The sequence below is a fragment of the Arachis ipaensis genome, chromosome B6 (assembly GCF_059453495.1).
Source record: "Arachis ipaensis isolate K30076 ecotype BB chromosome B6, ASM5945349v1, whole genome shotgun sequence".
Lineage (NCBI taxonomy): Eukaryota > Viridiplantae > Streptophyta > Magnoliopsida > Fabales > Fabaceae > Arachis > Arachis ipaensis.
Window position 1 is genome coordinate 5,433,017 of NC_142441.1, and position 11,136 is coordinate 5,444,152.

General features: G+C 37.1%; 1 protein-coding gene across 3 annotated transcripts; it reads right to left on the minus strand.

The window, feature by feature from the left end:
* Positions 1-3: 3 nt before the first annotated feature.
* Positions 4-10,902, minus strand: LOC107645509 (chromatin-remodeling ATPase INO80). Of its 3 annotated transcripts, none has more exons than XM_021103797.2 (23): positions 10,511-10,902; positions 10,148-10,235; positions 9,540-9,933; positions 9,013-9,439; positions 8,725-8,925; positions 8,499-8,609; positions 7,504-7,922; positions 7,225-7,333; positions 7,054-7,134; positions 6,802-6,974; positions 6,357-6,482; positions 5,967-6,128; positions 5,819-5,876; positions 4,947-5,177; positions 4,629-4,775; positions 3,597-4,145; positions 3,257-3,511; positions 3,044-3,151; positions 2,395-2,489; positions 2,129-2,285; positions 1,330-1,527; positions 1,011-1,169; positions 4-571 (listed from the first exon to the last, which is right to left on the minus strand). In XM_021103797.2, exons 1-23 carry the CDS (start codon positions 10,568-10,570, stop codon positions 293-295), a joined length of 4,587 nt encoding a protein of 1,528 aa, XP_020959456.2. In that variant the 5' UTR covers positions 10,571-10,902; the 3' UTR covers positions 4-292. The 3 variants fall into 3 exon arrangements, with proteins under 3 accessions (XP_020959456.2, XP_088347890.1, XP_016205038.3); XM_088491764.1 differs by having other exon boundaries at positions 9,540-9,936; positions 10,148-10,210; positions 10,511-10,895; XM_016349552.3 differs by having other exon boundaries at positions 9,540-9,936; positions 10,511-10,884.
* Positions 10,903-11,136: the final 234 nt, after the last annotated feature.

The following is an 11,136-nucleotide window of genomic DNA, read 5'->3' on the forward strand; positions in this document are numbered from 1 at the left end:
ATATTACATGAAATGAACTACCGTATATATTCATTATAATTGGAGTAAATATTGGCCGTGGCTCAAAAATTTGGTTAATATTACAATCTGTACAAAGCCCTGTGAGTGATAAAATAGGGGCATATCTATTACCAACAAATATTTAACACTAGCGTATACAAACCTAGGTTATAAAACTTCCTCAACTTGGTTGCAACTGCTTGCAGTCGCATAAGAGCCAGTGTCCCCTGAATATATCAATCCACGAGGGCAATAGAATAGTTACTCCCAGCTTTTGGTCAAGACCACATACTTAGGGGTCTAGGCTCGTTTCCGCTCTAGGAACGATGGATGTGAAATCCTGTGGAGGTGGATATTGGGTCTGCTCTGTGACGGCAGTGGCCGTGCCAATAGAAGCCTCTTCGAACCTCTCATTAATACTCTTCTTTAACCTTTTTGGTCTCTTGGGCTTCTGGCCAACTGGATCAGTGTTCAGGTCATCCAATTCGTCGTCCATGGCTGACATACCGACATCACTTATCTTCTGAGAACTCTTCAGCCTTGAAGTTTGCTTATCCGAGGCAGCTTTTCTCTGCACATGGGCATTATTGTTAACTTAATTCAAACTAGAAAAGTTGCCATGTTGTTTAGTTTTATTAAATGATTTCCCTCAATTTTGTGGGGAAAGGAACCGAAATTCTCTTCAACGTGAAGTAAATATGAGTACAACCTAATTGAAATTTCACAAGATCTTTCTCCTCTTTACATTCTGGAAGCAACAGTGCAGATATACTTAATCGATGGAATTATCCAAAGAACAGAGTATCGCAGAGGACAATTGAATATCATTGTCTGGAGAAACAGTTAATTAAAATGTATGCAGATGTGTATTCAACCACATTCAGATACATTGTGCAACAGATTGCTCCATTGCCAAAAACACACTAGAAACATACACTAACATTTATGCAGCTTTTAATGATGCAACCAGTTGAAACGAGATTCATGCACTTGCAGAAGTATCACGATACCTTTTTATTAGCAGACTTCGAACCCTCTGTGTCCACAGTAAGATCATTATCCACAGTACCCTGGGGTACAGCGTTGGTTAAATCTTGAAGAGATGCATCACCTTCTTCATTTAAGAAAATGCCCCTTGCAGGTTGTTTTTTCTTTTGCTTATCCTTTGCCTGGAAGAGTTGAGGCCAAATATAATCAGGAAAAGGAAAAGGTTTATATGCTTTCGGGAACTAGTTTTTTTCCTTATTGTTTAACGCAGTTACCTAGAGGATATTCAGTATTCAAAATATCATAAATACATGAATTTCGTTTAGCAGATTCACAACCAACCTGGAGGGGAATTTCCTTTAATTTCTGCTCCAACTGGGGATCATCTAGAAGCAAAGAAACAACATCCTCAGGAGCTAAAAGATCACCACCAACAGAACCCCCAGTCATTACAAGGTTTTGTACAGTACTTTTCTGGCTTGCTCTATGAAGAATTTTTTCTTCAACTGTCTCTTTGCATATAAGTCGGTAAACAGTAACCTACAAATTTTAAAAGTACATCTGAAGTTATTTTTGAACTAAATAATTTAAATACTGAGAAAAGATGGGGCAATCTTGTCTGTCAAAGCAACAAATGTGCAGGATTTAGGCGCTAACTCTTAAATTCCAAAAGTTTAAGCTGTTACATGAGGGAATATTAATAACATTATATCTTGCCCCCTAATTCAAGAGTACTTTTGCTTGCAGCACGGATATTGCAAAAGCCCATCTTTATCCCATGCGGCGATAAAAAAAATTAGCTATTAAAACAGAGGTGAACGCTAATGTTGAAAGCAGGATCACTTGATCATAGACAACTCTGATATCATATCTAAACCATTCCTCCCAAAAAAATTAATCTGATAGATAAAAGCATATTGGCTTGTCTCCTCTAAAACAGAGCCTGCTAGGCTTGCAACATTTGCAATACATACTCCATACTATCACATGCTTATATTTAATTTTTAGTTGGATGGATGAAGACAAGTAGGATTAAACATGAGCACTGCTCAGAGGGGGAAAAAGCAGGGAGGAGGAACCAAAGTTCTTGATATGCAAGGAAGAATCAGAGGATATATAAAGGATAGGTGATGGAACTAACATCTCTTGTCTGACCCAAACGATGAGCTCTGTCCATTGCCTGTAGATCTAATGTTGGATTCCAATCACTCTCGTAAAATATGACTGTGTCAGCAGCTGTCAAGTTGATGCCAAGTCCACCAGCTCTTGTACTCAACAAGAACACAAAAATATCAGGCCTACAAAAAAAAATCAATTACAAATATCAATGAGATCTCATTAATGAAATATACCTAACATTCAGAAGTCAAACCGGATAGAGTTATAAGGCGACAACCATGGTATTACCTATTCTGGAAGTCTCTGACCATGTCTCTACGATCTTGTATAGTAGATGATCCATCAAGTCTGAAATACCTATATTTTCTGTAGTTCATATAGTCCTGCAAGACGGATATCCGTCAACAACTCAACATTAAAGAAAGAGTCCATACTAAGTTCAATTCCAGAAGCCAGGACAGGTATAACAATTACATGTTCACATTGCTTTGTAAATACATCCTCAATATGGTAGGAAAATTTCATCTTTCAAACATACCACAATAACCCAGTCCCTAGTGAAATGAAAAATCACATCATTATTCCCTCAATATGGTAGGAAAATTTCATCTTTCAAATATACCACAATAACCCAGTCCCTAGTGAAATGAAAAATCACATCATTATTCCCTCCCTCCCCCCACCCCTCCCTTTTTTTTTCCCAGAGAGAGAGAGAGAGAGAGAGAGAGAGAGAGAGAGAGAGAGAGAGAGAGAGAGAGAGAGCATCTTCCAACGCACTTTCCAAGATGGCATCATGTAAGCATTACATTGGAGGCAATCACAATCAAAGGGATATCACAACATCCACATTTATCCATGTATTCACATCTTCGAAGATGTCATAAAAATAAATCAACCCAATATCAACAGGTTTAAAATTGTAAAATGTTCTATATACCTCCAAAATATTCAGCATCTTAGTCATCTGGGCAAACAAAAGAACACGATGATTTTCAGCTCTTAAGCGTCTCAATAATATATCAAGCGTTTGAAGCTTCCCAGAGTCCTATATGAAAATAATAAAATTAGAATTTCTTTCCGATATGAACTTAAGGGTAATGGAGGCTACTTAATGAAAGGGAGGGAGGGGGAGGATAAAAATAACACTTACAGTCAACAACTTTGCTGGGTCAAAATTCCACATAGGTGGAGACGACCCAAAAATACTGTGTGTTAACTGTAGAGCAGGCTGAGAAACAGGTAGTTCAGAATCTATTTCTTCAATTAAATGATGACAATCTGGCATTCTCGGCCCGTTACATTCAGATGTACGTGCAAATCCCACAAACAACCTCTTAATCCAAGGATTGTGGAATTGTTCAATCATTTTATAGTAAAAGTTTCTATCAGAGCAGTGAACACCAACCTATGAACACGAAAAGCAATGATTTGGTGAAAATATATTGGATAAAAAATAACTTATGACTAAACAATAAACAAACACAACATACTGGGGGAGCTCTACTCCGTGGGATATATGTGTATGCCGAGTGAAGCAGCCTTGCATTTGACAAAAGTCTATCCTGATCTGAGACTACCAAGGCCTCAAAAGGAGCATGGCTGGGCCCGGTTGGAAATCTTCTTTGAAGAAACTGAGTTTCAGATTTTGATGGCACCAATAACATTCGAGTAACAGCTCTCACTTTCCCTTTCTCAAGATTACTACATTCTGGATCATCATCATCTATGGTCTCAACAAGAAAATCTACAACTTCATCGATGAATTTTTTATCCGATCTCATCATAGAAAATAACAATCGCTCCATAAAAGAACCATTAGCCAAAAATGCCACCTCTTGTGGAGACAAATCCGTCATATGGGTAAAACCAAAGCCTCCACTGCTAACACACATACCTTCCGGGAAAACAGATCGATAAACATTTTCTGGTCTAAAAATATTAAAATGTTTCAGAAAAGATTCTCTGCAGACACCATGACCAACAGCTGAACCAAGAGTCTCAGAACTCTGCATAATTTCTCGATACACAAGTTTTGGTATCTGAAAAATAACAAAAAATAAGTAAATAAATAAAGCAAAAAAGAAACTGAAGAAGGCATCATTAACATACTGATGTAGAGATACCTAATACCAAGTTTCCATATTGATTTACTTATTTAATCAAGGACTCAGGGATAGTAATCTTATTGCATATTTTAGTGTGGGATTGTACATCCTAGTAATACTACAACAATGACCTAGCCAGTAGTATTAATAAATATACAGGAAAATTTGGTATTTGAACATTATGTACGATATCAATTTAAGATAATATTTTCTAGTGTGTCCTTTCTCTCTTCTCTTTCTTTTTATCCTTTGCTACCTAAACCCTATAATTTCAACAAATCTCATCACTCTAAATAAAGTGCAATATAAAATTTTACTTTTGGTTCTAACTTGGGAGAACTTAGAACAAAATGACAGATTATCTAATATCATTGAATGATGTGAAACAGTACATAAGTCATGTGGAAGTAATAGTACCTCGTATGAAATGGGGTTGTGACCCCCAGAATAGTATACATCCTCCAACTCCCCAAATGGAGGAGGTAGAAGAGAATTTGGAATCTCTCCAAAATGAAGGTATGTGCTTCCCTCGCTCCTTTCAAATAATTCTGGATGGTTGCAAACCTACCATATCAAAGGACCAAAATTTATTATGGCCAATCTTGGTGGATGGAAGGAACATCACACAATTGAAACACAATATATTATATTTCAAAATTAACAAAATAATACAAACTTTAAGATACTTGAATTGAAAACAAAGAGAAGAAAGCTTGACTTGTTTGGATTGTCTACCTTCCTTAGTTGAATAACGATGTTCATTAAATTCAAAATTCTCTTCTCATTGAGCTGTCCACGATTACTATCAAACAGTTCAGCAAGAGATATCTTGTTTTTAATTGCTTGATAGAAAGCCTGTTGTCGAGAACTCAACTTGCAGTGAACTGTAACTTCAGTTTTAGTGGTCAGCTCAGAGATTACATCTTTTTTAACACGGCGCAGCATGAACGGCTTTAGGATTGAATGCTGTTAGAAGAAGAATAAATAAAATATAAGTAAAAAAGGATTTAGAAGATAAAACTCCAAGTTGAAAAAAAAAAATGCTAATTAGAATGGCAACATTTTGTTTCATTGTTTCTTTGTCATTTTTTTTTGGGGGTGATTAAACGGGGTTCATTTTTTCATTTTGCAGAGTGAACCCAAGATAATTAAACCCTGTGACTTTTTATAGTTCAATACTGTCCCTAATCTTCACCCTTACATAATGTGAAGCAATAATAAAAATAAGCATCACAATATATACATCCTATTTACTTTAATGGTCATATCTCTTTTAGAACCACAACTAATAAGCTTATGCATACATTGTGAATACAACAAAAGCGAGAAGATGATGAATGCTACAAACAGCTCCTCCAAATGTAAAACCAAAGCATACCGTCCTCATTTCAACGCACTAGCTATTGATATGATCATAAAATTTTATGATTAAGTAAACCCACATCACATATGTTATGCTATTTATATCATCACAGATATGCCTTGATATTCTATGATTTGTTGAAGATATTATACGAAATCTTCTTTATTTCTAACAATATTGTATACATTCAAGCCATCACCTTACAAGGTTACTACAAATATCAAATAGGAAAAACAAAACTCACCAATCTATTCAGTTGGTGCTCATTCAAAGTACCCCCATGTTCAGCATGGTTCTCAATTCTGGCACGGGATAGCCGGATAGGTCATACAATAAAGTTAGACTAGTTATATTGGCAAAAATGGAAAAGGAGTTTATTAAGGAATGCATACCCTTTTGAAAACCACTCATTAAACTGCTCATGGCTGTCAAATAATGTTGGCATAATGAAATGCAAAAGAGACCACAACTCCGCCATATTATTCTGAATAGGTGTACCAGTCAGCAGTAAGCGATTCCGACAATTAAAACTTAGGAGCGTCTTCCATCTTATACTGTCAGATGTATAATGTTTTCAAACAGTAGTGATCAAAGACAGATGTTAGTGCAAATGGAAATATTTCATTAGTACACAATAAACAATAATAAAACATACAATTGGATCCTAAAAAGGGCACTGTATAAAATAATTAACCAAGTTTCAAAAGGGGAAAAATGGCAGTAGTGATGAAAAGTTAAAATATGTAGTTCACCTATACACCCAGTGTTGGATTATAACATACCTGGCAGAACTTTTAATTGCCTGGGCTTCATCTAAAACCATGTACTGCCATTTTACACGACGAAAAAACTTCTCATCAGTAACTAATAACTGATAGCTTGTGATGAGGACATGAAATTTGGCTTCCCTGAAAAGAGAAGTTAAGGATGGTAACCACAGTAATTAGAGGGTTGAATATTTTCCACTTTTCCAGCACCCAAAAAAAAAAAAATCCAACAAAAGAGGCAACACAATAATTTTATATCTGCTGAGGCTAGCAAAAGTTAAGTTCATTTTCTTTAACAAGTAGCCCATATATTTAGATATTACTGCCATCTGCCCTTCTTAGGGCCTTCCTTTTGCTTTCTTCTTGTGAGGAAACATTATCCTCTCCCCTCTTACTCTTTCCGTTCTCATTAATAATTTTCTTTTCTCAATAAAAGAAAAGAATATGAAATTGACATTACCTGCGATAAAGATCCTTTGGGTTAATACTTTTCCTAAGCACTGACCGCTCTGCAACCCCACCCCAATAAGGAAGTCTTTTCAGTTCAGGGCAAAAGCGCTCAAGTTCCTCATTCCAATTGTTTAATACAGATGCAGGTGCAACAACCAGGAAAGGTCCCCATATGTTTTTCTCCTGCATAGGAGAAACAAGTCAAAATAAAGCTACAAAATATAAAAAATTAGCTTGTAGTTACAACAGGATGAATAGCTACCTCAGCTAGATGGGCTAAAAAAGCCATAGCCTGAATGGTCTTTCCAAGACCCATCTCATCAGCAAGAATACCATTTAAACCCTGAAAGACAAAAAAATTACCAATGCAAAAAAAAAACACTTGCCAAACAAAAAAGAAAAGAAGACACTTTATTTACAAATGCTCACCAACCTGCTCATAACAATTAACTAGCCATTGAAGACCTTTTAGCTGATACTCTTTGAGAACACCTTTAAACAATTCTGGTGTCCGAACTGTGGAGGCCACTGGCATGGTTGAGCTGCAATATTACAATACATAAAACTCTATTAGAACAAGAAAAAAAAGAATGCAGTGCATTTATGTGTAGTACACAAGAGTTACATGAATTCACATGAGAGAGAGAGAGAGAGAGAGAGAGAGAGAGAGAGAGAGAGAGAGAGAGAGAGAGAGAGAAGACGGGAGACTTACGGGGTTTGTAAATCAATATTACTTGCTCCAGCAACTTCTGGTTGGAGTAAATCAGCTTCATCAGCCTGGCGCAGCCTCAAGCACTCAGTGTCAAAAGCACTTGTCAATCTTCTCTGTTTGGAAACAGCTTCTTGAGCAGCCTTCAGAGCTTCCTTCTTCAACTCAGCCTCTTCATGATCTTCCTCCTCATTACGCCCAAAAGTTGAAGAGTCAATTAGATCTTGGTCATTTGTACTTTCATCACCCATGGGTAAAGCTTCTGATACTAAGCTTGACTTGTTCTGCATAAAGTGACTGTACAGCTCAGTTTGCTGTATAAGAAAATTCAGCCTTTGCTGCTGCCGCTTTGCTTCACGAAGCTCCTGTTCACGCCTCAAAGCTTCAGCAGCTTCTTTCTCCTCTCGTCTTCGTACTTCTGCCTGCAAGGAGTGAAATTTTAAAATCAGTAATTACACCACATTTGAGTCAAATGTACAACTTAGATTTACATTTGCGAGACCATATGCACATTCAATTCCAAGAGCATGTAGATTATCTGATCTGCATGTCTACCAAAACACCACCCCTTTCCAACCATAACCAAAATACTAGTGTGACATCTATTAAACAAATCTCAATTCTTCTCAATTGAATCTCAAAAACTAACGATTCAAAATGCCACCTAGATTAATTGATTACAAATACATGTACAAAAAAGTGCAATACCATTTCAACAATCCAGTTGATACAGGAGAATATAAAACAGCAGGTATGTGCACAATAAGCAAGCTAAGAAAAACTTCTACCAAATATCAACTACCATCATGCATGAAACTTGTTTTCAGTTTTCAAGAATAAAGATGGAGCCTAAGAGGAAGCCATTTGGTAACTGTCATATTATTCTAAACTTCACCATAATCACGTATGAAGATTGCTTCTTGAAATATAGCATCATTCAGAGTTCAATAACCAGCATAATAGCATCAACAAAATTTGGCAAGGAATTAAAAAAATACCATCTCCTTATCTATTCGCTTCCAGAATAGCAACATGTCTCTAGCAAGTTTTCGGGTGCGTATACCAGCAGTCCGCGTCCATTTAATTGATCTACTCACTTTCAGCCTAACCTGAAAATGAGAGGTGGGAAGTTTCAGATTAGATGGATAAACTAGATTAGACAACACAAAGCAATGCAGAATCTAACTGACACAAAAATCTATTAAGGGGAGGAACAGGGCATGCCTCTCTCTGACAGTTCTCAGCAAACCTCTTGGCATCAACAAGCTGCTTTCGATGCAAAGCAGTGAAGTTCCTCTGATGTTTGGGTATATCTCTTCTAATAATGTTCACCCAAATCTTACCAATTCTTTCCATTTCCTCCTTCTCTATCAAAGCAGGGTCTTTCTTTACCTTTTGCTTCTTGGGTAGGCTTCGTTCAATGATCTGAAGCAGTTAAAAAAGACAAGCTAAATGAAAAACATGTATAGAGAGAGCAACGAAAAAAATTCCATGATATCATTTGGTAGATACCTCATAAGTGTCCCCTTTCTCCAAAACCTTCACATAGTAAATCTGCAATACACCACCCTCGGACAGAATAGATCGCTTGATGTTTCCAGCAGCCCCCTCTGGAATGGAGGAGTTCAAGTCTGATACTTTCAGACTGAACTTATGAGGTGAATTAGAAGCTGACATGACCTTCAATCGTGCCTGAAGTGATTCATAGTGGGGTATGGTTTCCCCCATGCCTATCCGGTTTCTGTTCCCAAATCTTTTATCAGCAGCCATCATTTCAGCCAAGGATCCCAAATCCAAGGTACCCTTTAAGTAGAAATCCTGAACATGGATCTCTGAGAAGGTAGGAAGGTTGAGCAATGCAGCTAACTTATCATATCTTGGAGGAATCTTGTAAGTGATACCATCCCCAATATCCAAAAAAGCAGGTTCATATATTATCCTGAAGAAGTTTACAGAAGGTATGGTGGTTTGTATCATGAGTTAGATCAAAATATCAATACTCCAACATTATGAAAGCAATAAAGTAGAGAAGGCAAAACCTATTGGGGCAATATTGCTTCAAGAGATCAGAATCACGGTAATTTCCCATTTTCTGAGAATTGGAACCATTCATCCACTCAGATGTAGTCTCTGCAGCATGTAGTCCTCTCCTGAGTTCATTCCCTGACTTGTGAGCTTTTGAACCCACGCTACTTTTGAGAAGAGGAGCAGCAACCTGATTTTGAGCAGGGCTAGATGAGTTATCATTAAACCTCCTCTTGTATTTCTGAATATGCTCTCCAAGCATCGACCTATATCGCTCTTCCGTCACGTGTGTCCTGTAATAACTGCTCCTTTCCTCATTGTCCCCGTTCTGAGACCACTTCCTCTTCTTCGCCGAACTCACCTCCTTACCACGCATATTCCCATTACTGTAATTTGCAACAGCCCTACCTACTAACAGCAGCACCCCGATGACACAAATTACACTTTAATCCAAAGCTCTTAAACCAACAAATCAGTACCAAAAACAGTAATATCAAAATATAACCATAATTCACAATCATATAAATCCAACTAAATAAAGACCCCCTCAAGCTGAAAATAAGCACATATAATAAACAACGAAGTTAAAAGAGGGAAAAAAAGGAAATTGAATAACGCTTACCTTGGCTATCTCTGCTCTCATCCTGACTACTATTTTCGTAATAATTGAAATCATCATCTTGTTCTGGAAGTTGAAAGTTCATCAAAGACTACAAAACAATGCAATCAGAAATAGAAAAACAATAAAAAAAATTAACAAACAACCATAACAAGGCCTTGAATTTTTTTTTCTCTTTCTACCTAAAAACGTAATTAACAATTCAACCTAAATCACCCGGGGAGAAAAAGCCGGGTAGAATTTCCAGTTTGATAAACCCCATCCCAGACATCAAAGGTCCGAAGAAACACACTGCTTTTGAAGAACAAGCGGAATCAAACGAAAAATGAAGAAAGAAAAAGCTCGGGAGAGCGAAATGCAACGAACCTCGAGATTGAAGAGAGTGGAGTAGTTGAGCGAGTCCTTCGACTTTGTTCTGTGATCCATGTGCTGTGAAGCAACTATGAAGTCTGAAGTGAGAAAACCCTAACTCTCCGACGAAGCATGAAGAAAGAGGAAGAGAAAAAGAAGAAGAAGAAGAACCCTAAGGAGGGGTGCGTAGGATAAGGTGGGGGAGCGAGGAGAAAGAGAAAGGATGGTAGACGGAGGGCGGTGTAGGGAAGCATTGGTGTCGGCTAACGTGCGCTAGGTAGGTGACACTTATGTTAACGTGCGCTGCAGGGAATAATTCGTTAGTTTTGTTGATAGTCATCAGAAGGTATTTGCAGTGTAGGCGCGGGAAGAGATAGAAAGAGAATCACAAGTTAGTTACAAAAGATATAAGATTAATTAAATTATGATATTTTATAATTTAGTTGAACTATCAAACTTATATTTATTATTATTTTTAAGTAAAGCAGAATAGCAATAATAGCAACGAATGCTGGAAACTCAGATACAGTTAATTTCATGTGAAGTTGATAGTTGAGAGTCGTTAAATAATTTAATAAATTTTTTTTTTGTGATTGAACATAACACAAAGAAAAAAGACCTAAGAAAAAGAGTAGTACTCC

Excerpts from the sequence above, each read along its gene's own strand:
- LOC107645509 (XM_016349552.3), bottom strand. The coding sequence starts at position 10,570 with ATGGATCACAGAACAAAGTCGAAGGACTCGCTCAACTACTCCACTCTC. Across the intron at positions 8,926-9,012 it reads AGAAAGGGGACACTTATGAG|ATCATTGAACGAAGCCTACC; the intron begins GTATCTACCAAA and ends TAACTGCTTCAG. Across the intron at positions 3,512-3,596 it reads CACGGAGTAGAGCTCCCCCA|GTTGGTGTTCACTGCTCTGA; the intron begins GTATGTTGTGTT and ends TCGTGTTCATAG.